Below are 24,756 nucleotides of genomic sequence, written 5' to 3'. Positions count from 1 at the left end.
TGCATTAGAATTTAATATAAGTGAAGAAAATTGGAGATAAACCTTTTTTTTTTTTTTTTTTTTTTTTTTGCTAAAACGGGGTATCATACCCGACGGGAACACTATGTTCATATCCTGGTTTATCGGAGATAAACTTTTGAGGGTTAGTATCAAACACTATGTTCATATCCTGGTTTATCGGAGATTTCTGCATTCTATTTCTCCATTCACAACCCAATTCACGATTTCTTCACATTGCTTCCCTAATTGATCCAAGCTTAAGTTTAAAATTTTGAAAAAAAGCTTAATAGTGGAGATATTACAAAAATCAAATCTTCAGAGGAAAGAGTTTTTCTTTTTATATGGTTTCTTCTTATATACCGAAATAGTATATCCAAGAACCATCATAATTTCTTTGGATTGGTTCCCCACCCTTGACAAGGCTGACAAGGCAATTGGATGAAATTATTGCTGATACTATTAGAATGGTAAGAAATGCATTAGAATTATCTATTTCCTCCTTTGTTCTATAGACACTGGACGCCTAATCATAATCTAGAAGGTATGATAACAGCCAATACTGCTGCCTCTCAACTTCAAAGCTTCGAATGTAAGTCCCACATGGGTTAACATGATGTCAGGGAATAGATCAGCAAATATCCTTTCAAATTATTTTGCCAACCAAGTTTACAGCTCCCTTACTTTAATCTTCCAATCATATCAGATAAAAAAATGAGCACCTTCTATCTATATCAGAGAGCTTGATCGTCTACCTATGGTTGTCCATACAGTTAAGGTGCACAAAAAGAAATTTTTCATTTTTGTAATCACTGAGAGTTGGATTTCCTATATTTTCTCAATAGCTTACTACATGACAGCAACATGCCTAAGTACAAATGATACAAGGGTAGAGTGCCCCTAAGCAGTAGACAAAAAAGTGATGCAGTGCACGCTCTGCAGCTGTCACAAAGATTGTAAAGGAACTCCAATACAACCTGAGCATCAATATGGGATCTCATCTTACATCATGCAGCACAATGTAAAATATTGCTTTCACCCAACGGTCACTTAGGACTTTCTGCAAGACAGGTGTAGAAGGTGCAGGTGGCAGGTGCATTTCCCTCTTTTATCCTTTCACCACAATAACTTGATGATCATGCTGACCTAGTGCTTCATTCCATCCAACAGCCTTAATCATCCAGTGGCGAACTATATCAGCAAGAGCCCAACTGAAATGTTGACGGAAGAAGGTTGCATCTTTAGAAATCATAGCTCCAGTTAAGGATGCTGCATCCCGTTCAATGGAAGAAGCAGCAAGTTAGTCTAAGCCTCCTCCAATACCTAATTAACAAATGCATTACACACAAGGTTAACAACTTGCATGGCTATGGACAAGCGACCGGCAACCTCAAACTTCCAATTTTTGAAAATAGAAAGATCTAGGATGGCAAAGCTGGCAATAATTACATGCATCTTTTGCAAGAATGCCTGATGCCCTCCACCCCTGACATAATTTGCCTACACGTGCTTCATTGTTATAATTCAAGCATTATTTGCCCTGCTATGAAGTTGCAGCGGCTACTGAACTACCAACTCATCAACTTTATCCTTACTTACATTCCGTAGATGATTATACAAAATATAAAAGATACTGGAGCTTTTCATGTTTGAGGATGTCGGTGCATTTCATCTGGACACTTGTATTTAAATTTTATATATCTTTTATAATTCTATCGAACATGTTATAAAAAGTCAGTTCATACTTCAAAAAAACAGACCGCACATTTAGTTTAAGTAAATACCATGATGTGGTCATTATTGTTTGCCCTTGTTAGAGCTCTTTCCCACATTATTCCTTTCTTATTAGCATTTCGAAGTTCATATATGCGTGTGTACAGGTTTCAGCCTTATATGCAATATGCCTTAAAATATAATGTAGGGGAAAGAAAACAGAACAACCACATTGAGGTAAAATCTGACAAATCTGATTTCAAAGCTTGCAAACTCCTACAGTAGTGACTAACATAGATATATAGTCATTGCATAGGTCACAACCATAGTCGGCGGAACCATCCCAAACCAGACGGTTCCGCCCATTCCGAGCCGTATCGGTAGCTCACCGGTACGGTTCGGGCTATAAAATCCTAAAACCAAAACTCTAAAACCTAAACCCCTAACTCCTAAAACCTAAACCCTAAATCCTAAACCCTAAAACCCTAAATCCTAAAACCTTAAACCCTAAAACCCTAAAATCCTAAACCATAAAACCCTCAAACCTTAGACCCTAAATCCTAAACCTTAAAATCCTAAACCCTAAAATCCTAAAACCCTAAAACCCTAAACCTTAAAATACTAAACCCTAAAACTCAAAACCCTAAATCCTAAACCCTAAACCCCAAATCCCAAACCCTAAACCCCTGAACCCCTAACCCTAAACCCCTAAGCCCTAAGCCCCTAACCCCTAAACCCCTAACCCCTAAACCCCTAAACCATAAACTCCTAAACCCCTAAACTCCTAATCCCTAAACCCTAAATCCTAAAACCCTAAACCCTAAACCTTAAGCCCAAAGCCCTAATTCCTAAGCCCAAAACTCAAAACCCTAACCCCTAAACCCTTAACCCCTAACCCCTAACCTCTAAACTCCTGAACCTCTAATCCCTAAACCCCTAAATCTTAGTCCCTAAACCCTAAATCCTAAATCCTAAAACCCAAAATTCTAAAACCCTAAACCATAAATCTAAAACTCAAAAATCCTAAAACCCTAAACCCTAAAGCCTAAACCCTAAATCCTAAACTCTAAAATCCTAAAGCCCTAAAATTCTAAACCCTAAATTCTGAATCCTAAACCCTAAGCTCTAAATCCTAAACCCTAAAACTATAAACCCTAAAATCCTAAATTCCTAATTCCTAAAGCCCTAAAGCCCTAAGCCCGAAGCCCTAAAGCCCTAATCCCGAAACCCTAATCCCCTAAACCCCTAACACCTAACCCCTAAACCCCTAGCCCCTAGCCCCTAATCCTAAAATTCCTGAATCTTTGAACCCTGAACCTTGAATCCCTAAACCCTAAACCTCCTAAACCTTAAACTCTAAATCCCTAAACCCTAAATCCTAAATCCTAAACATTAAACTCTAAATCCTAAATTCTAAATCCTAAATCCTAAACTTTAAACCCTCCATAACTCACCAATTTTTTCGATCCCTCTACTCCTAACAAATATAACGGCTAGATTTCAGCGAGTCTAAATATCTATTTTCATCTTCCAATGGCTCTATCAACTATCCAACGACTAGAAAAATATTTCAACCTTTCCAAAAAAAATATGAATGCATGAAAATATCAAAAAAAATAAGAGAGCTTAAGCACCACAAAAAAATCTACTAAGAACAAGAGAAAAGAGAGAGAGCTTCATCGAGCAAATTATTAATTAGAGCTTTCATTGTGAGCTGAAAGTTTACATCCTCAACTTCAGAGAGTTGATAAAGTGCATTCAATAACCATTCATGCCAACCAACCTTGTGTTGCTCCATTTATTGTTTTTGTATTTATTATCTTTAAAAAGCATTCAAGTCAACCAACCTAGTGTATTTCTATTATTATTTTTTGTATTTATTGTCTTGGAGCTGTATTTATTACAATAACATTTAATTTTTTCTATCATTTGCTATAATAAATTTTTAAAATTAGAACTTGGAAGAGAGGACCGTCCAAATTTTGAATTTGATTATGTTGAGCCTAGGATAGGCTCAAAGTAGATTTCGGTTGATTAGCCTAAAAAATCAACTAGATTGATTATGAGCCCGAAAAATAATCGATGAAAATTTTGGTTGATTGACTTAGAAAAATCGAGTTTTATTGTAAACCCTGAAAATAACTAAGTTGTCGTCTAGTTATAGATTATATTAAAATGTTCAAAAAGAAAATCTTAAAGAGTAAATGTTGGTAGCATACCACTATAAATTTTTTTATGTTTGCCTTGCCTATTTTTTTTTGCTTTAATATCTTGCATATTTACTTATCACTAACTTGCTAAAATCATTAATCATCTATTGAGCATTTAATCACGATGTATTATTAGTTACAGATTTTTTGAGAAATCTAATCCCCCCCCCCCCCCCCCCCCCCCCCTCCTTAGGCTGCATAGCTAGACAACACCCGGGTCAAAGAGAATGGCAAGACCCTGAATCACTCTGCATGATACTCTACTGACATATCAGAAATTAGAGCCTCACATTTCATCATTGACACAAATAATTACAAAGTTGAGGCATGATGTCTCTGACATCTATTTTTGGTTACCAATCACCTGACAAAATCACTCACTACTTCGGCCTCTATTCTAGTTGATACAATCAACCGCTTCACCAGAAAGTTGAAAGCCAATGAAGCCCGTCAAGCTAGTCCATCTCATTCACCCCAACCTCCTCCAGGGTTTAGAAAAAGGAAATCTACTATCCATCACCCATATTATATTATAGCCCATCCTGTTCTTCATCATCATTATATGAGTTTGGATGCATGATTCTACACAGCTAACTTCTAATGATGTAGACTCTAAGTAATGTGAGGAATGGTTTTCATAACTCAGGCTTTGCTTGTTTTATGATAAAAATCTAGTGGCACATTTTTTAATGCAGTCGGAAGCTTAAAGAATGAAACTGTATTCAAGATTTGTAACATGGATTTTTTTTTATAAAAGAAAGCTCCTTAAATGATGGATGACAGCTTAGGACGCCATCGCCGATATCTTGATTTAGGTAGAATTGAGACCTAGATCTCGAGTACCACCATCAACAGATTTTAGAACACCAAGCTGGCATCTTCTCTCAACCATTTCTTTTGGGACCGAGAAAGGGTTCACCCCAAGCACAAGGGTTTTACAAGCCAAGCGATCCAAAGAAGTGGATTCCTTTTAATCATATTTCGGATGGGCACCGCAAACGGGCTCACCTTAAATAAATATGCATATCAAGTAAAAATAAGAAAGATAATAATCAACCGATTATAATATAATCTTCGATGTTTTAAGATGGGACCAGCAGCTCACCACCGCAATATAGCCTTGAGATCAAATTGCAGCAAGACTCTTTCGAAGTTGGTCAGATATGTCCAATCCATCGTGAGTTTTGGATTGAGGTAGAGGAAAATCCTGAGGCTTTTATAGCTGTCAGGTCAGGTCACGTCTGGCCAATCCAGACTCATTTTTCCTGCATAGAAATCAATTTAAAAATACCACGGAAATCCACAATGAATTTCCAGCAACATGTACGATCAATAACCCATCTGCACGGGCCCGTAGAAATCTTGGCTCCCACTTTCTTAGCACCTATCTTTTCCGCAACATGAACATCCCGCAAACAAAGACCTTCCCCCCATAATCATAATTAAGGCATAACAAGTTGAAAGAAATTGGACTTAAAATAAAAATAAAAATATATAACTCGCATTTCAACTATTTAATTGAAAAGAATCATACTTCCATTCCCATTCTGAAGAAAATGAAATATCCTTATCCCCCCAAACCAAATCTTTACCCTTTTCTAATATTCTAATTTTAATTTCAATCCCAAATCAAATATGATGGAGGATTTGACCATTCCGATTTTTATTTCAACCTATTCCGCCACCGTTCTAGTCATGAGCTAAATGCACCCTTAATTTGGTCGTCAATGAAAGACAAAAGTCAAATTCTCAAAGGTTTGTTCACATATATTGATAAACAAGAAACAAAACAAACTGCATCTCGATTTCTCTTTCTCCCTACTTTTTTTTTTCGCAAGGGTGTCCTCTCAATCCTCAGGATACAGTAAGAAAGCAGGGAACAAAAACAAATCAAAGAAATTCAGGATAGCTCCATGATATATAAATCTAATTACTAATCAATCTGCAGCAATATACCGAACAAATTAGATCTTCAATTTGCTTTCTCCACCTTATTCTCTATCTCATATACCTGAAAACACCTTCAGCTAACACCTCAGTTCCCTTGCCTGCCACACTAAAACCAAATAAAATGATGAACAATAAATTCTCAAATTTTATTCAGGTATGAAACAATGCACACTCAAGGAAGTCATCAGGAAGAGTTCCTATAGAGAAACTTTACTGGCCATAATTAGTAAAGAATTACAAAACGTGGCTTAATTTACAGAGTTAAATGCAACATACATTCCAATATGGCTGAATGACTAGTGGCCCGAAAGGGAATGCCAGCAGAATGTCTGATAACATCACACTGCATTTGCCAACAAACATATGTGCATCCACAAAGGGCACTTTTGTTCCTGGAAATCAGGCCAGATCAATAATATACCATTAGCAGAGTCCTTCTTAATGGTACATTTGTTTAGTAATCATAAATGGCCAGAAGAATGCACAAAACTTGCATGTGTGTGCCTTGATGTTGTCAAATAAGCAATGCATGATCGTCATATTCCGATCTCCCAAGTGGAATCTGATAAGAGTCACATGCAATATATGACAAGAATGCTTATGCACTTTCAAGAAAAACATTACATGAGCAGTATAATAATACAAAAAGAACAAAAGAAATTAACAGCTCCAACTATAATGAACCATTTATTGAATAAAAAATTCTTATCAATCAGCACTAACGGAAATGGGTAAGCAGTAGATGAAACTAGCTAGTTGACAATGATCAAAAAGAGCATAATGCCATCCAAGAAATAGAGGAAAAAAAATTGCAAAAAAATTTGGTACAAACTAACAGAATAAATTAATACAAAATACTTGTTACATGAGCTAAAGTCCACAGCCTCCATTAGAAGATATAAAAAAGTCAAGTGAAAACTAACAATAGCAAGAGGAGACCAAAATATAAGCTGTATATGTATGGAAACATCATGAAATGAAGATACTTCATGATGTAAATTTTTTCAGTTGTGATGATGAGGTCTGATATATATATGCATGTATATGCATATATATACATATACATATATATATACATATATATATATATACATATATATATATATGCATGCATGCATGCACATATATATACACACACATAAATATATATATATACACACATAAATATATATATATATATATATATATGTGTGTGTATATATATATATATGTGTGTATATATATATATATCAACTAAACAAGGTCTTTTAAAAAAGAATGGAGACCTTATCATCAACTACAATTCCATCCAATTAATGAATTTCACATCATTTTGTCATTAATACATTAAAGATACTCTCTATTATGTTGTTAGCTGCTCCATTCCGATTGTTGTAGTTAGCTCTGCCAAATTAAAACAATTCTATAGTAGCAAGATGTGTTGAAAGAAAAAGAAGAAACAAAAGGGGGAAAGGAACGAGAGGGTGGGCTAAAAAAGGAAATATAGAACAGCCTAGAATCCATCAAGCACACAATTTATTCTTTAAGAAAACTTGTATATTGTGTGACTTCCCCTCCAAACATAGACAAGATCCTTAACCCTAAACATCAATTCATTTTCATCTCTTAATGAATCTAACAAATCATAACTTACAAAAGAAGTAACATAAACTTCTCCTAGTAAGAATAATAATTGAACTTTGAATTATTTTTCAGGCCCCATGATAACTAAACTAGAAAAGGGTTTCTTTCCTATTTCCCTCTGAGATGATTCGTTTCCAAATCTTGACATGCAGGAATTTTATGAATAAGGCACATTAACATGACACACACAACAGGGTACACTAAGCTCTGGCTAAAAAGTAGGAGTACCTGTAAGGATTTAAACATCCAGACTCCACAAATCCTTGGTTAGGAAATCTCCTTGATATAGTCTAGGGTATCTTTGCTTGATCGGAAAAGGCAGCAGAAACTGAAGTTTTGCGGAAAATCGAGTTTTGCAACTGTTTGAATTGTAGGAAAAAACAAAAATGATACAGAAATAGGTTTCCCAAAGTTGGTTCAATTTTAGGTTTTTTTCTTGGAAAACCTTTTCTTTTTTCTCCTTTCTGAAAGTTTCCCAAACAACCAAACATATCCTCATCAGACTTTTACTTTCCTTCGTATTTCCTGTATTGGGTTTTTGGGGGTGCGAGCGGCAAATGTTTAGGACTATTTCAGTCATTTTCTTGTTGCTTTGACCTATCTCCTCAATATAGGGGCAAACTCTAAATTACATACAATCCCATTTTCATATCAGATAACATTCTTTTTTTGGCTAAGAGAGAAAAACATATACATAACAAAAAAAAAAAAGAAAACCAACAGAAAAAATTATAACTTGAACAACAATGACCACGGAGCATGATCTAGATAACATTCAACATGTACTTTCTCAATACAAGGAAAAGGGCACCTATTAATTGTTATCCAGAGTGTGATTTGTAGTTATTATGGTTTAACATTTACTGCTGCCTAGCACATAGAGAAAAGATCAATAGTTGACCGAGCAGATAGCTAATATATCTTCAGTTGTACTGCTTCTTGCAAATTTAATGAGCTTTAGAATTTTCCCTTCAAATATAAAGATAGGCATTACATGTGAACTCATATTAACACCATAATATTGCACAAAAAGGCTAGCTAAAAGAAATTATTGCATTTTTTTCCAACTTAATGCATACAATGAAATGCAATGCAATAGCTCTAGTCTACATAATGTACCTACTCAAAGCGCCATTTGCAAGACCTACTATAACGTTTTAAGATCTTCATCAATTTATACTTGTTTACTAGGAAAAGACAAGGAGACAGCCAATAATGGAAATTTTCATGTCAAAAATTAATGATCAATTCAATTAAATGTGTGAAGAGCAGCACAAAATGCAGTATAACAACAACTAGAGAGTGTACTAGAATTTGTTGAAACTATGAACTAGTGAAATCCTTATGTATCACAAATTTAATGCCTTCTGGACTTGCCCTTAACTACCTTCCAACAAATATAGAGGCCCTTTTGGCGAACGCCAAAATATACATATCCTCGTAAAAGGTAAGAATGCAGCAGACTAGATAGAACAATATGTGTGTGCGATCATATAAGACTGTGGAAGTAATATTTCCCATAGGAGCTGATGAAACGAGTTTTATTAATATGACCAAAAAAGAAAAATGTTCCTTCAAATGGTTATGATCTCTCTGCAAGCTCGCCACAGAAATGGATGATTCATATAATAAATGCAAGTGTTGCATGAATATCAACAAAAGGTAAGCTCTAAAAGTGTACATAAAGATGGTAGAGACCCATGACAATGAAGCATATAGATGGTTTCTCATGAATGATAAAGCCAACATGAGATGTATCTCATCTAACAAACAAGACCAATAGCTTTCTCATGAACATGCTACCTTAAGCAGCAATATAACCTAGATCCTTTAAATACATATTTGAGAAAATATGTATATTAGGTAGCATATTCACATACCTGTGAAATAAATGACATGAGAGTGTGACTATGTCATCAATTATGTACAAAAGTTGGAATAACACAAGAAAATGCATCTTCATCAATGGGTACCACCATTTAGATGAGAATTGCTTGCATCTCTGCAACGATTTGAAAGGGGAGAAAAGTCAGCTGCATATCTGGATAAGCATAAACACATAAACAAACATTGTGGTACTGATCCATACACTGAATCATCTTTTGCACTTCTTTTAGTTCTATTAGCTTCATCTTGTTGTGCTACTCTTCCAGGAGTCTTCTTCGGTTGCAACTTTGGCAAAGGCATTTTGTATTGCATCTTTTGCAGTCTTGCAAATCTCTGCATATTTTGCTGCCCCTTCCTTTGCATGTTTTTGGCAGCAACAACTTCTGCAAAAGCCTTTTGAAGTGCAACCTTTGCAATCTTATATATATCTGAAGATATAGCCCCCTCCATGCCATATTTGACAGCATCAAGGCAAAGATCATTGTACCAAGCAATCAGTTGTTCCTGAAAACTAAGCCCTGGATCGATCACTCGCTCTTCTAGAACAACATTGCTTGTGGCATTCCTAGTCCATCGCTTCAAGATGTACTCCTCTGGAATAATACGAACTCCAACAATAAAGAAAACCCTTAAAATATGCCTGCACAGAATTCCAGAGTACTCAAACTTACAACAGCTACAGTTTGCTTTCTTGTCAGACTCACTAAAACAGACAACGTAGGTTCTATGATTATCCTCCTCCTTGGCCACACTGTACTTGCTAATAGGGTCAACCTCAATTTTGTCAACATAATAACCAAGTGATTCGACAAACTCCTCCTGAAATTTATCAAATACTGCTTTTGTGTAGACATCACCAGCTTGTTTCTCCATTGGTGATGGAGTTCTCAGATGAGGCTTCAAATACACAGTAGTAAAATCTGCTTGGGCTTCCTTCTCATACTGAGATGCCAAATGTTGATCAAACAGTGAGATAAATACAAGTAGAGAGGTTTTCGCATTAAAATGTTTCTTGAAGAACTTGTTCAGGCTCTCTGATCTTCGAGATGCAGACAGTTCAGGAAAGAATGTATCCTTCTGGTAGACAGTAGCCCACTGTCGGCGAATTTCATAGAGTGACTGCAGCCAAGAGTTATCCCACAGGTTATATTTGTCAAGGATGTACTCCCAACGAGTCTCAAAATCTTCAATTGTTTCAGATTCATTAATGCATTCTTTCAAATCCCTCTTCAATGTGACATGTTTGAGATAAACATCTGATAGCTTCTGCTTGCATCTACTTAATATATGCCACTTGCAAAAGTGGTGACGAGTGTTAGGGAATACCCTCATAATAGCTCCTTCCATAGCCTTATCTCGGTCAGTAACTAATGAAACCGGATGCCGTCCACCCATGGCTGCAAGCCATGTCTCAAACAGCCAGACATAAGAACCCTTTGTCTCATCCATTAGCAAAGCACACCCAAAGTTAACACTCTGAAAGTGATGGTTCACACCTCTGAATGTCGCAAACGGCATCATGTACTTTGTTTTCTTATATGTTGTGTCAAAAGTAACAGCATCACCAAAGTACTGATAAGCCATCCTAGCTTTAGCATCAGCCCAAAAGACATTAGTCATACAATTATTGTTGTCAACTTGAATTGCATAAAAGAATGCAGGGTTCTCAGATTGCATTCTCTTCAGATACTCCAAGAGGCCCTGAGCTTCTCCACCTTCACCAAAGGGGTTAACTCTTATCCCTCTATTGAAGTTTTTTAGATTATTAAAACCTCCACTCGATTCTCCATGCAGCAAGCCCACATTACCCAGGATGATTGCTTTATCATCACGCGGTCGGACTTTACCAGGTAATGCAACCATATGAGTGTGCTCTGTCACAAGCTTCGTAACAACCCACTTGCCATGATCCTTACGAATGACCTCAATCATGGCCATGCACCCCTCCCTTGTGGTTCCCCGCTTCCTCTTCTTCTTTCCATCATCGTAGATTACCCTCTTGGAATGGAATCCCTCCCTCGTGCACACAAAACGCCGCATGATCACAGTGTCGTCCTTCCTCGAGCGACGTGACTTATTCATGCGGACACCAAACCCTACACGGTTGGCATATGCTACGTAGTATTCCTTTGCAGCTTCATCAGAATCAAACTCCATGCCGATTATTGGTTCCACTATGTCAGAATTATCCAACTGCAGGAGTTGCGATGTGATTGGGTTGTTCAGCTCAACTCCAAGAGCATCCAGAGCTAGTGACATGTGAGTGTCAGCACTGTTGTCATTAAGGTCCATGTTGCTCTCTCTTATCAATCCATCGTCCTCGCTTAAAGTTCCCTCCATGAATTCAGAGTCCCAGATCTTGGAAGGAAAGAAAAGTGGGAGAAAATCACATTTTTATGCCAATTAAGGGCAAAAACAGATAAATAAAAAGGAAGGATTAGAAACTAATTTGGAAGAGAGAGATACTTCTTTGGAGAAAAAAGAAAAGGAAGACAATTCATCAAGAGGCAACACAGATGGAGCGATAACAGGTTAGTCACAAACTGCACACATGAGGGATTAAACCAAAATGAAAAAGAAGAAAGTATTGAAATTTCTGGAGCAACTTATATGGGAAATCTCAGAAACTGATCAAACTTCTGCAGCAGCATCAAAACCTAACTCAAATCAAGATCACGAATATCTAATTGTGGGTATCACTCTAAATTTACAGCTCAAACAAAATCCGAGGGCAATTAATAAAGTAGAAATGTCAGAGTTCGCAAAAGCAGCGAAGTAACAATCAGGATAAGTAGATTAGTTTTCCAAAAAAGTCATTCTTACCCTAGCGACACCTCAAATAATTTGAGAGAGAGGAAGAGAGAAATTTACCAGAAAGAGATGCACCGAATGAGATCGAGATCGAGATCGAGCTGGTCGGATTTCGAGAGAGAGAGAGGAAGACTGCATAAATTGAAATTAGGAGCTTCGCATCATCATCGTCATCATAATCTCCGCCTCCTCCTTCGTCTCTCGCTGGTTTAGGGTTAGAGTTCGGGTGAAATAGGGGCGCGGGTCTTCTCTTCTCCGGGACGAATTGAGATTTAGGGAGCGAGTCACCATTTTACGTGGCTCCAGCTGGCTTCCGCTGATAACCTCAGAGGTCCACAGCAACTACTCGCCGGGTGGCAGCTCCTGACCTCAATCGCGAACCTGACCTTTCTTCGACCCAAATTAAACAGGTTCAGATTAGTTACGGACAGATTTGGATTATAAACAGATTGACCCGTGTTTATTAAACGGGTCAGCCTCGGGTTACTAAAAGAATTTGACCTGCCTAGAAGTTGGTCTAATCTAACTGCAACCTAAACATACATGTTAAAAAAAAAAACTCTGCAAATGTAATGAGACTGAGGGCTGACTAGCCCTAGGCATCATAATGAAAAGCGCAACGACACTAAACAACTTAGTGGTCACCTGTCCTGGTCAGAATTGGAAAAGATAAGCGATGCTCAGTTGTTGTGCCGAAATCTTTGTCCAATGAAAGCACTCCAACCGAAACAACATAAAGCAAAAATATCCTCTGGTCAAAACGTATCCAGCGGAAACCTTCTGATACCTAAGTAGTACTCAGAGAGCAGGAGAAAGTTTTCTTTCAGTCCGCGAGGACGTTCTTCTTGCTTACTTCTGCTGCCCTTTTTTTTGGATATATCTGGTAGAGGAGTCTACCTAATAAGGCATATGGGTCGACTAGAAGTGACTAGCTTGAGTACGGCCTGGACATCGAACGTGAATATTTCGCACGTAGATGACATCCTACCTGTCACATTGGTAGAATCTCAATGATCACTGGGTCCTGTTAGGATGTAACTATCTATAGGAACTCTTGATATGCAAGCTTAGTGGTATGGCGTTGGGCCTACCTAGTAGCTACTTCCGAACTACCACGTGCTAGCGTCGTGGCGTGTTTAATTGATTGGATCTTATGGTGAGTTATAGCCAATTTATCACTCGCTATCTTTGTGACATCGACCTCCATTCTATGCCTCCCATTCATCCTTTCCACTCTCTATTATAATGTCCTTTCTTAACAAATTACGGCGAGATCAAAGGGGCAGAGGTGAAAAAATAGAAGACAGATGTCCTAGGAAGAATGCCCAAAACAGCTGTGAAACCTAGTGGACTGGGCCTAGTCCACTTGACTTGCCAGCTAATTTTGGCCCAACAAAAAAAATGCATGTGCTGCACATGTGCGAGCTGGGAAGAGGCTCCCAAGGGATATCTAATTCCTCTCGTGCTCATCGGATGGAATCCGACTTTGGGTCGGATTTCGATCGCGATCGAGACTATTTAAGTCAGATTCCAATCGCGATCGAGACTATTTACAGCTCTTCGTGGTCTCCCCATCCTCCCTAGCTGGAGATTCAAGCCTGAACGCAGGGCCGGCCCGACCCTTAGAAAAAGCCCACCGTGCGCTCAAAGAAGAGCTACAGTAGAATCTTAAATTTTCTCAGCTGCTACAGTGCTACAGCTGCTTTCCATCGCAATCGCAGTGCAAGAGGCTACTTCCCGTCGCACAAAGGGCTGCTTCCCATCGCACCAGGGGCGAGCCGGTGAGGTCGTCTCCGGCCGGGGTTACAAGGAGTACCGCAGCTACGGGCTACCGCGGCCGGGTAACCAGACCCTCGATCAGTTCGCTGTTCATCAAAGACATCTCTTACCGCCTCTGTTCGCCGACTCGCCGTTCCCAAATCCCACATTCCCACTTCGGCAGCGGGCAGTCCGGGCCTGTCCGGCGTCTTCTCGTCTGGGTCGCAGGAGCCAGAAGCCTTCCGCCAAAATCACATCTCCAATCTCTTACCCAAGTCCTCGGCCGCTCCCAATCCCGTCCCCTGATCCGCAGTCGTTTCTAGTTAGGCCTAAGAACAAGACGAATCCACCGAAGTCGAGGCCACTCGTCCCCGGACTTTATTTCTACTTGCAAGGTTTGCCTTTTTTTTCTTCTTGTGTCGTTCTCCGAACTCTTCTTGTGATAACCATTTCTCTGTTCAATGGCCAGGCTGAGGCTTGGCTTGGCTTTATTTGTGCTCACATCGTGAGCCTTTTCGTGGTCCACCAACTGTTTGACAAATTGTGTGAACGAGTTTGATTTTTCCACTTGGATTAAAAATCTGGATTGGTGTTGCTAGGTTATAAATTTTATAGATCAATGATGCAGCAAGATGTCTTGCCTCTCGACCCCGCATTCCCTAGTCATCAGGTTAACGTCTCTCATGTGACACCGAGATGATTCAGTTGTTTATACTTAATTAAATTTGACCTCTTAGTCTACTCTTCCGTTAATTTTAATACATAGATTATTCTCTGTTTAATGGCTAACTTATCTGTAGATTTCCTAGTACTAGTGTTCTCTTAGAGTAACTCGGACGTACATGCACACATGTGTATAATGGCTACATCAAAGTAGTATCTTTGCGTTTTAGCAAAAAAAAAAGTAGCGTCTTTGTGTACCCGATTCGAATTCAGGTCAAATTTTTGGAACCTAATAGGATTGCAAATTTGATATCCTCGAGACATGTTTAAAATTTCTAGTTGGATACTGTTGCCGTTGAAATCCAGCTCAATCTTGGTGCTGACTAAGCTGGATGGTTGTGAAAGATCAATAGTTATCCATTCAGGTCGGTAAGATAGGTCCGAGTATTTTGCACTTATTAATTTTTTTTATTTTTTTTAAAAAATGGCCTCCTTTAGTGAGTTTGCCTTAGGCCTCCAAATGCATTGGGCCGCCTCTGCCTGAATGGAGCTCTTCGCTGGAGATTTCTTTTGCTTTTCTTTCCAAACACCAATTGCTACCGACGTCATTGTCTTTGCCTTTGGCCGTCGGAATTCAGGTAAGGTCTCAGCTAAATTTGATCTATTCTTCTCCTCCTTCTTTCAGACTCCTTAGAGCCTTGTTTCGGCCGATGATCGCTGGAATTTGGGCAAACAAGGCAGATGCTCTGCTTCCCCTATTTTCCGAATCCAACCTATTTCTCTTTCGATTCCGGCTGTCTTCACCGCTGGTGCTCATCACCGAGATCCCTTCTAGTTCTACATGGTGGTTTATGGCCTCGACCAGAGTTTTGACAACCAGAACATATTGATTCCTTGAGATAAGGGAGCAGAACCCCTATTTTAGGAGGATTTTTTTCCTTGTCGCCGGTCGCTGGTTGTCGTCAACCGCTGTCCAAAGTGGGCGGCCGTGCATCCCTAACGCTGGGCACCACCTACAACCACCCTCTTCTGTCCTCTTTCTTGGTTAGAAAGAGAAGCTTCCTTTCTCTCTCTTCCCCAAACTTTCTCTCTCTTATTTCTCCTCTGTAAAGTTTCTCTCTTGACTCATGGGTCAGACATGTTGATTAATCTAGGTTGACCCATGCTATTAACAACCAAACCCAAACATCCGATTGAATTAGAATTGAGAATCTCTCTCTTCTCCATACTTTCTCTTTCTATAAGTTTCTCTCTTTATATGGATTTTCTCTCTTTAGAGTTGTTTGGACTCCGTAAGTACGATTCTCAGTAATTTTGGATCGACCTAAGTGAAGAGTCTTGATTCAAGATCGTTGGGCAGCATGACAATCCCCAGCGAGTAGTTGTCGTGGACCTTTGATGGTTATCAACGGAAGCCAGCTGGAGCCACATAAAATGGCAACTTTTGGACCTGACTCTCTCTCTAAGTCTCAATTCGTCCCGGAGAAGAGAAGACCCGCGCCCCTATTTCACCCGAACTCTAACCCTAAACCAGCGAGAGACGAAGGAGGAGGCGGAGATTATGATGACGATGATGATGCGAAGCTCCTAATTTCAATTTATGCAGTCTTCCTCTCTCTCTCTCGAAATCCGACCAGCTCGATCTCGATCTCGATCTCATTCGGTGCATCTCTTTCTGGTAAATTTCTCTCTTCCTCTCTCTCAAATTATTTGAGGTGTCGCTAGGGTAAGAATGATTTTTTTGGGAAACTAACCTACTTATCCTTATTATTATTTCGCTGCTTTGCGAACTCTGACTAGGAGACGATGAGGGATCTTTGATTTCTACTTTATTAATTGCCCTCGGTTTTTGTTTGAGTTGTAAATTTAGAGTGATACCCACAATTAGTCATTCATGATCCTGATTTGAGTTAGGTTTTGATGCTGCTGCAGAAGTTTGATCAGTTTCTGAGATTTCCCATATAAGTTGCTCCAGAAGTTTCAATACTTTCTTCTTTTTCATTTTGGTTTAATCCTTCATGTGTGCTGTTTGTGACTAACCTATTATTGCTCCATCTATGTTGCCTCTTGATGAATTGTCTTCCTTTTCTTTTTTCTCCAAAAAAAGTCTCTCTCTCTTCCAAATTAGTTTCTAATCCTTCCTTTTTATTTATCCGTTTTTGCCCTTAATTGGCATAAAAATGTGATTTTCTCCCACTTTTCTTTCCTTCCAAGATCTGGGACTCTGAATTCATGGAGGGAACTTTAAGCGAGGACGATGGATTGATAAGAGAGAGCAACATGGACCTTAATGACAACAGTGCTGACCCTCACATGTCACTAGCTCTGGATGCTCTTGCAGTTGAGCTGAACAACCCAATCACATCGCAACTCCTGCAGTTGGATAATTCTGACATGGTGGAACCAATAATCGGCATGGAGTTTGATTCTGATGAAGCTGCAAAGGAATACTACGTAGCATATGCCAACCATGTAGGGTTTGGTGTCCGCATGAATAAGTCATGTCACTCGAGGAAGGACGACACTGTGATCATGCGGCGTTTTGTGTGCACGAGGGAGGGATTCCATTCCAAGAGGGCAATCTATGATGATGGAGAGAAGAAGAGGAAGCGGGGAACCACAAGGGAGGGGTGCATGGCCATGATTGAGGTCATTCGTGAGGATCATGGCAAGTGGGTTGTTACGAAGCTTGTGACAGAGCACACTCATATGGTTGCATTACCTGGTAAAGTCCGGCCGCGTGATGATAAAGCAATCATCCTGGGTAATGTGGGCTTGCTGCATGGAGAATCGAGTCGAGGTTTTAATAATCTAAAAAACTTCAATAGAGGGATAAGAGTTGACCCCTTTGGTGAAGGTGGAGAAGCTCAGGGCCTCTTGGAGTATCTGAAGAGAATGCAATCTGAGAACCCTGCATTCTTTTATGCAATTCAAGTTGACAACAATAATTGTATGGCTAATGTCTTTTGGGCTGATGCTAAAGCTAGGATGGCTTATCAGTACTTTGGTGATGCTGTTACTTTTGACACAACATATAAGAAAACAAAGTACATGATGCCGTTTGCGACATTCAGAGGTGTGAACCATCACTTTCAGAGTGTTAACTTTGGGTGTGCTTTGCTAATGGATGAGACAAAGGGTTCTTATGTCTGGCTGTTTGAGACATGACTTGCAGCCATGGGTGGACAGCATCCGGTTTCATTAGTTACTGACCGAGATAAGGCTATGGAAGGAGCTATTATGAGGATATTCCCTAACACTCGTCACCACTGCAAGTGGCATATATTAAGTAGATGCAAGCAGAAGCTGTCAGATGTTTATCTCAAACATGTCACATTGAAGAGGGAGTTGAAAGAATGCATAAATGAATCTGAAACAATTAAAGATTTTGTGACTCGTTGGGAGTATATCCTTGACAAATATAACCTGTGGGATAACTCTTGGCTGCAGTCACTCTATGAAATTTGCCGGCAGTGGGCTACTGTCTACCAGAAGGGTACATTCTTTCCTGAACTGTCTGCATCTCGAAGATCAGAGAGCCTGAACAAGTTCTTCAAGAAACATTTTAATGCAAAAACCTCTCTACTTGTATTTATCTCACTGTTTGATCAACATTTGGCATCTCAGTATGAGAAGGAAGCCCAAGCAGATTTTACTACTGTGTATTTGAAGCCTCATCTGAGAACTCCATCACCAATGGAGAAACAAGCTGGTGATGTCTACACAAAAGCAGTATTTGATAAATTTCAGGAGTTTGTCGAATCACTAGGTTATTATGTTGGCAAAATTGAGGTTGACCCTATTAGCAGGTACAGTGTGGCCAAGGAGGAGGATAATCATAGAACCTACATTGTCTGTTTTAGTGAGTCTGACAAGAAAGCAAACTGTAGCTGTTGTAAGTTTGAGTACTCTGGAATTCTGTGCTGGCATATTTTAAGGGTTTTCTTTGTTGTTGGAGTTCGTATTATTCCAGAGGAGTACATCTTGAAGCGATGGACTAGGAATGCCACAAGCAATGTTGTTCTAGAAGAGCGAGTGATCGATCCAGGGCTTAGTTTTCAGGAACAACTGATTGCTTGGTACAATGATCTTTGCCTTGATGCTGGCAAATATGGCATGGAGGGGGCTATATCTTCAGATATATATAAGATTGCAAAGGTTGCACTTCAAAAGGCTTTTGCAGAAGTTGCTGCTGCCAAAAACATGCAAAGGAAGGGGCAGCAAAATATGCAGAGATTTGCAAGACTGCAAAATATGCAATACAAAATGCCTCTGCCAAAGTTGCAACCAAAGAATACTCCTGGAAGAGTAGCACAACAAGATGAAGCTAATAGAACTAAAAGAAGTGCAAAAGATGATTCAGTGTATGGATCAGTACCGCAATGTTTGTTTATGTGTTTATGCTTATCCAGATATGCAGCTGACTTTTCTCCCCTCCCAAATCGTCGCAGAGATGCAAGCAATTCTCATCTAAATGGTGATACCCATTGATGAAGATGCATTTTCTTGTGTTATTCCAACTTTGGTACATAATTGATGACATAGAGTCACACTCTCATGTCATTTATGTCACAGGTATGTGAATATTCTACCTGATATACATATTTTCTCAAATACGTAACTAAAGGATCTAGGTTATATTGCTGCTTAAGGTAGCATGTTCGTGAGAAAGCTATTGCTCTTGTTTGTTAGATGAGACACATCTCATGTTGGCTTTATCATTCATGAGAAACCATCTATATGCTTCATTGTCATGGGTCTCTACCATCTTTATGTACACTTTTAGAGCTTACTTTTGTTGATATTCATGCAACACTTGCATTTATTATATGAATCATCCATTTCTGTGGCGAGCTTGCAGAGAGATCATAACTATTTGAAGGAACATGTTTCTTTTTTGGTCATATTAATAAAACTCGTTTCATCAGCTCCTATGGGAAATATTACTTCCACAGTCTTATATGATTGCACACAGATATTGTTCTATCTAGTCTGCTGCATTCTTACCTTTTACGAGGATATGTATATTTTGGTGTTCGCCAAAAGGGCCTCTGTATGTGTTGGAAGGTAGTTTATTATAAGGGCAAGTCCAGAAGGCATTAAATTTGTGATACATAAGGATTTCACTAGTTCATAATTTCAACAAATTCTAGTACACACTCTAGTCGTTATTATACAGCACTCTGTGCTGCTCTGCACACATTTAATTGAATTGATCATTAATTTTTGACATGAAAATTTGCATCATTGGCTGTCTCCTTGTCTTTTCCTAGTAAACAAGTATAAATTGATGAAGATCTGAAAACGTTATAGTAGGTCTTGCAAATGGCTCTTTTAGTAGGTACATTATCTGGACTAGAGCTATTGCATTGCATTTCATTGTATGCATTAAGTTTGAAAAAAATGCAATAATTTCTTTTAGCTAGCCTTTTTGTGCAATATTATGGTATTAATATGAGTTCACATGCAATGCCTATCTTTAAATTTGAAGGGAAAATTCTAAAGCTCATTAAATTTGCAAGAATAGGACAGTACAACTGAAGATATATTAGCTCTCTGCTCGGTCAACTATTGATCTTTTCTCTATCTGCTAGGCAGCAGTAAATGTTAAACCATAATAACTACAAATCACACTCTGGATAACAATTAATAGGTGCCCTTTTCCTTGTATTGAGAAAGTACATGTTGAGTGTTATCTAGATCATGCAGTGGTCATTGTTGTTCAAGTTATAATTTTTCTGTTGGTTTTCATATATATATATATATATATATATATATATATATATATATATATATATATATATATATATATATATATATATATATATATATATATATATATATATATGTTTTTCTCTCTTAGCAGAAAAAAGAGTGTTATCTGATATGAAAATGGGATTGTATATAATTTAGAGTTTGCCGCTAGATTGAGGAGATAGGTCAAAGCAACAAGAAAATGACTGAAATAGTCCTAAACATTTGCCGCTCGCACCCCCAAAAACCCAATACAGGAAATACAAAGGAAAGTAAAAGTCTGATGAGGATATGTTTGGTTGTTTGGGAAACTTTCAGAAAGGAGAAAAAAGAAAAGGTTTTCCAAGAAAAAAAGCTAAAATTGAACCAACTTTGGGAAACCTATTTCTGTATCATTTTTGTTTTTTCCTACAATTCAAACAGTTGCAAAACTCAATTTTCCGGAAAACTTCAGTTTTCTGATGCCTTTTCCAATCAAGCAAAGATACCCTAGACTATATCAAGGAGATTTCCTAACCAAGGATTTGTGGAGTCTGGATGTTTAAATCCTTACAGGTACTCCTACTTTTTAGCCAGAGCTTAGTGTACCCTGTTGTGTGTGTCATGTTAATGTGCCTTATTCATAAAATTCCTGCATGATCAAGATTTGGAAACGAATCATCTCAGAGGGAAATAGGAAAGAAACCCTTTTCTAGTTTAGTTATCATGGGGCCTGAAAAATAATTCAAAGTTCAATTATTATTCTTACTAGGAGAAGTTTATGTTACTTCTTTTGTAAGTTATGATTTGTTAGATTCATTAAGAGATGAAAATGAATTGATGTTTAGGGTTAAGGATCTTGTCTATGTTTGGAGGGGAAGTCACACAATATACAAGTTTTCTTAAAGAATAAATTGTGTGCTTGATGGATTCTAGGCTGTTCTATATTTCCTTTTTTAGCCCACCCTCTCGTTCCTTTCCCCCTTTTGTTTCTTCTTTTTCTTTCAACACATCTTGCTACTATAGAATTGTTTTAATTTGGCAGAGCTAACTACAACAATCGGAATGGAGCAGATAACAACATAATAGAGAGTATCTTTAATGTATTAATGACAATGATGTGAAATTCATTAATTGGATGGAATTGTAGTTGATGATAAGGTCTCCATTCTTTTTTAAAAGACCTTGTTTAGTTGATATATATATATATATATACACATGCATATATATACATATATGTGTATGTATGCATGCATATACATACATACATACATACATACATACACACACATATATATATGTATGTGTATGTATGTATGTATATGCATGCATACATACACATATATGTATATATATGCATATACATGCATATATATATTAGACCTCATCATCACAACTGAAAAAATTTACATCATGAAGTATCTTCATTTCATGATGTTTCCATACATATACAGCTTATGTTTTGGTCTCCTCTTGCTATTGTTAGTTTTTACTTGACTTTTTTATATCTTCTAATGGAGGCTGGACTTTAGCTCATGTAACAAGTATTTTGTATTAATTTATTCTGTTAGTTTGTACCAAATTTTTTTGCAATTTTTTCCTCTATTTCTTGGATGGCATTATGCTCTTTTTGATCATTGTCAACTAGCTAGTTTCGTCTACTTCTTACCCATTTCCGTTAGTGCAGATTGATAAGAATTTTTTATTCAATAAATGGTTCATTCTAGTTTGAGCTGTTAATTTTTTTTGTTCTTTTTGTATTATTATACTGCTCATTTAATGTTTTTCTTGAAAGTGCATGAGCCTTCTTGTCATATATTGCATGTGACTCTTATCAGATTCCACTTGGGAGATCAGAATATGACGACCATGCATTGCTTATTTGACAACATCAAGGCACACACATGCAAGTTTTGTGCATTCTTCTGGCCATTTATGATTACTAAACAAATGTACCATTAAGAATGACTCTGCTAATAGTATATCATTGATCTGGCCTGATTTCCAGGAACAGAAATCCCCTTTGTGGATGCACATAAGTTTGTTGGCAAATGCAGTGAGATGTTCTCAGACATTCTGCTGGCATTCCCTTTCGCATGCGCTCGCTCCATTCGCCTTGCGAAAGTACCCTTTGTGCAAACCCCCTCCTATAAATCCCTATCCCCTCTTTCTCAAACCCTTTTTCTTCCAAAGCCCTCCCCTCACTGTCTTCCCTCTTCTTCTCCTCCGCCTTCTTTCCCTCGAAGCCATCCCTCCTTCCTTCGAACCCTATAAATAAAACCCTAACCCCCCTCGCTTCCATTGCCCCCATCCTCCTAGAAAGAGAGCGGCCCTTTTGTCCAAACCCCCTCCTATAAATCCCCATCCCCTGTTTCTCAAACCCTTCTTCCTTCCAAAGCCCTCCCCTCCCCGTCTTTCCGTGTCTGCTCCTTCTCCACCTCCTTTCTCTCGGAGCCATCCCTCCTTCCTTCGAACCCTATAAATGAAACCCTAACCTCCCCCGCTTCCATTGCCCGGCATCCTCTTAGAAGGAGAGTGGATGAGAGCTCTGTCGTCGCGGGATCATGGCAACCTCGAGAGACGTTCAAGAGATCATGTCCAAGATCTCCTCTGACAAGGCCAAGGACCGCGACGTGAGCTTCCCCGATCCCTTGCCCAAACCCTCAACCTAATGGCTCCTCCTTGTGCTCCTTTTTTCTTTCTTTATCCTTTTTCGGGTTCTCATTGTTCGATGGTTTTCAGGAAGGGATCAAGCTGTTGAATAACTGGCTGGAGGGCGAGAGATCGATCAGTTTCAGTAGGCTACTCAGTGAGAAACACCGTCAGGATCAAGGCCAACGAGATCCCTCATGGTGGGCTGAGATTCTTGTGGTTTCTTGATAACAATTGGATGTTTTCTTGGACGAGTCTTGGGAAAGAAGGGTGACTGATCTCGTTTTTATTGTTCCTGCAGCTGAGATTTTTTTGGTCGTAATCTACTATTTTCTTGAATGTATCATGGGGAAGAAGGGTGCATATGTTTTGCAGCTGAGACATGGCCTTTTCTCATTACATTGCTGACGAAGTGCATTGATTGGAGATCTCCATGAGCAAGAAACCTCCACCCTGAAACTAATACTGGCAAAGACTCTTCGCGCTGCCATCCAATGTGCTAAGGATCAGAAGCTTTCAGGATAGCAAAAAATTGACGCTACATGTTTCTGGTCATGAAACTTCTTTTGTTGTTTGTTGTTGCTAATATTGTTTCCAGATCATGAGTTAGTTTCACAAATTACCTTTGTCTCCTCCTCTCACCACCGCCACCACCACCCTCCTCTAATGCTAGCTGGCATTTTTAGTTGTGTACTGGGTAGAGGTGATCACGGGCCTTCTGGCCCGCCCAGCCCGTCCAGCCCGGCCCGAAATTTTTCGGGCTTGGGCATTGAAAAAGGGTCCATTGGTCGGGCCTGGGCAGGAAAAATGGCCCGACCAAAAAAAACGGGCCGGGCCTGGACACTTTTAAAAATGGCCCGGTTCGGCCCGGCCCGGCTATAAAACACTGATATAAAATATAATATATTAAAAAAATTTAAGAAACCCTAAAACTAAAGCCCCAAACCCCCCCTCCCCCTTCCCTCGCTGAGAGCCGCCGCCCCCCCCAAACCCCCCCCCCCTCCCCCTCCCTCGCTGAGAGCCGCCGCCCCCCCCAAACCCCCCCCTCCCTTTCCCTCGCTGAGAGACCCCCCCCCCCCCCCTTCCCTCGCTGAGAGCCTGATAGCCGCTCCCTGTAGCCGGTTTCCCTGTAGCCGCCGCCTCCTCTCGGTATCGTCGCCTCTTCAACGACCGACCGGCGGCTCTTCGCGTCCTTCTCCCCCGGACGGCAACCTCCGCGGCTCCGGTCACCGACTCACAGTCATCGGTAAGATTTTTCTCCTCCTCCTCCTCCTCCTCCTCTTCGAGCTCGATCCCGGATGGATTTTGTTTTGGGTGGACCGGTGGAGACTGGAGAGAAAGAGGGAGGAGGGATTTGGTTGGCTTGATAGTTGATACACACGTCTGAACTCTGAGGAAGGGAGTGATCTTTCATCCCTTCTCTTTTTTGGTTTTGGTCTTGGTTTTCCTTCCCTCACATTGCTCCGGTTCCAGCTGGGCCATCAGGAAGAAAGATCGGGGGATTGGAGATGGACTTCTTGAGGGTGGAGATTCTTTTAATCTTCTCCTCTCGGTTTCTTCTCCCCTGACCTGAGAATCTCAGGGAGCGGCTATCAGGCTGAGATGGGCTCCTGATCTCCCTTTTTTGTTTTTTTTTTTTTTTGCCGGTTGGATGGGGCTTTATTTTTATTATGATAAATACTACCATCCCAATTGCTAATGTTTCAATTTTGTATTTGTAGGTTTTGAGAGTTAGAAGATGCAAGGATGTTCTTCTACA

The 24,756-nt window shown here is 39.3% G+C and overlaps 1 protein-coding gene and 1 pseudogene across 6 annotated transcripts; one reads left to right on the top strand and one right to left on the bottom strand.

Moving 5' to 3' along the window:
* Positions 1-5,666: 5,666 nt before the first annotated feature.
* LOC103703991 (protein FAR1-RELATED SEQUENCE 5-like) lies at positions 5,667-12,605 on the bottom strand. 5 transcript variants are annotated; one of them, XR_015988370.1, is made up of 5 exons: positions 12,252-12,605; positions 9,583-11,738; positions 9,374-9,495; positions 6,147-6,432; positions 5,667-5,976 (listed from the first exon to the last, which is right to left on the bottom strand). XR_015988370.1 is itself a non-coding variant. In XM_008787105.5 (3 exons), exons 1-3 carry the CDS (start codon positions 12,327-12,329, stop codon positions 9,456-9,458), a joined length of 2,274 nt encoding a protein of 757 aa, XP_008785327.1. In that variant the 5' UTR covers positions 12,330-12,605; the 3' UTR covers positions 9,373-9,455. The 5 variants fall into 5 exon arrangements, 1 of the variants encoding a protein (XP_008785327.1); XR_603536.5 differs by having other exon boundaries at positions 6,147-6,262; XR_603537.5 differs by having other exon boundaries at positions 5,667-5,968; positions 6,147-6,262.
* Positions 12,606-13,756: 1,151 nt separating this feature from the next.
* LOC103703990 (protein FAR1-RELATED SEQUENCE 5-like) lies at positions 13,757-23,616 on the top strand (annotated as a pseudogene). Its single transcript, XR_015988369.2, has 6 exons — positions 13,757-16,290; positions 16,827-18,976; positions 19,064-19,187; positions 22,354-22,978; positions 23,088-23,197; positions 23,299-23,616. The product of XR_015988369.2 is annotated as a protein FAR1-RELATED SEQUENCE 5-like (transcript).
* The last annotated feature ends 1,140 nt before the right edge of the window (positions 23,617-24,756 follow it).

This window comes from Phoenix dactylifera, chromosome 6 (genome assembly GCF_051530095.1).
Source record: "Phoenix dactylifera cultivar Ajwa chromosome 6, Ajwa_hap1_PhDact_Kaust_v1.1, whole genome shotgun sequence".
NCBI classification, from domain to species: Eukaryota; Viridiplantae; Streptophyta; class Magnoliopsida; order Arecales; family Arecaceae; genus Phoenix; species Phoenix dactylifera.
Note: the sequence above shows the minus strand (reverse complement) of the source record. Positions and strands in the feature narration are given on the sequence as shown.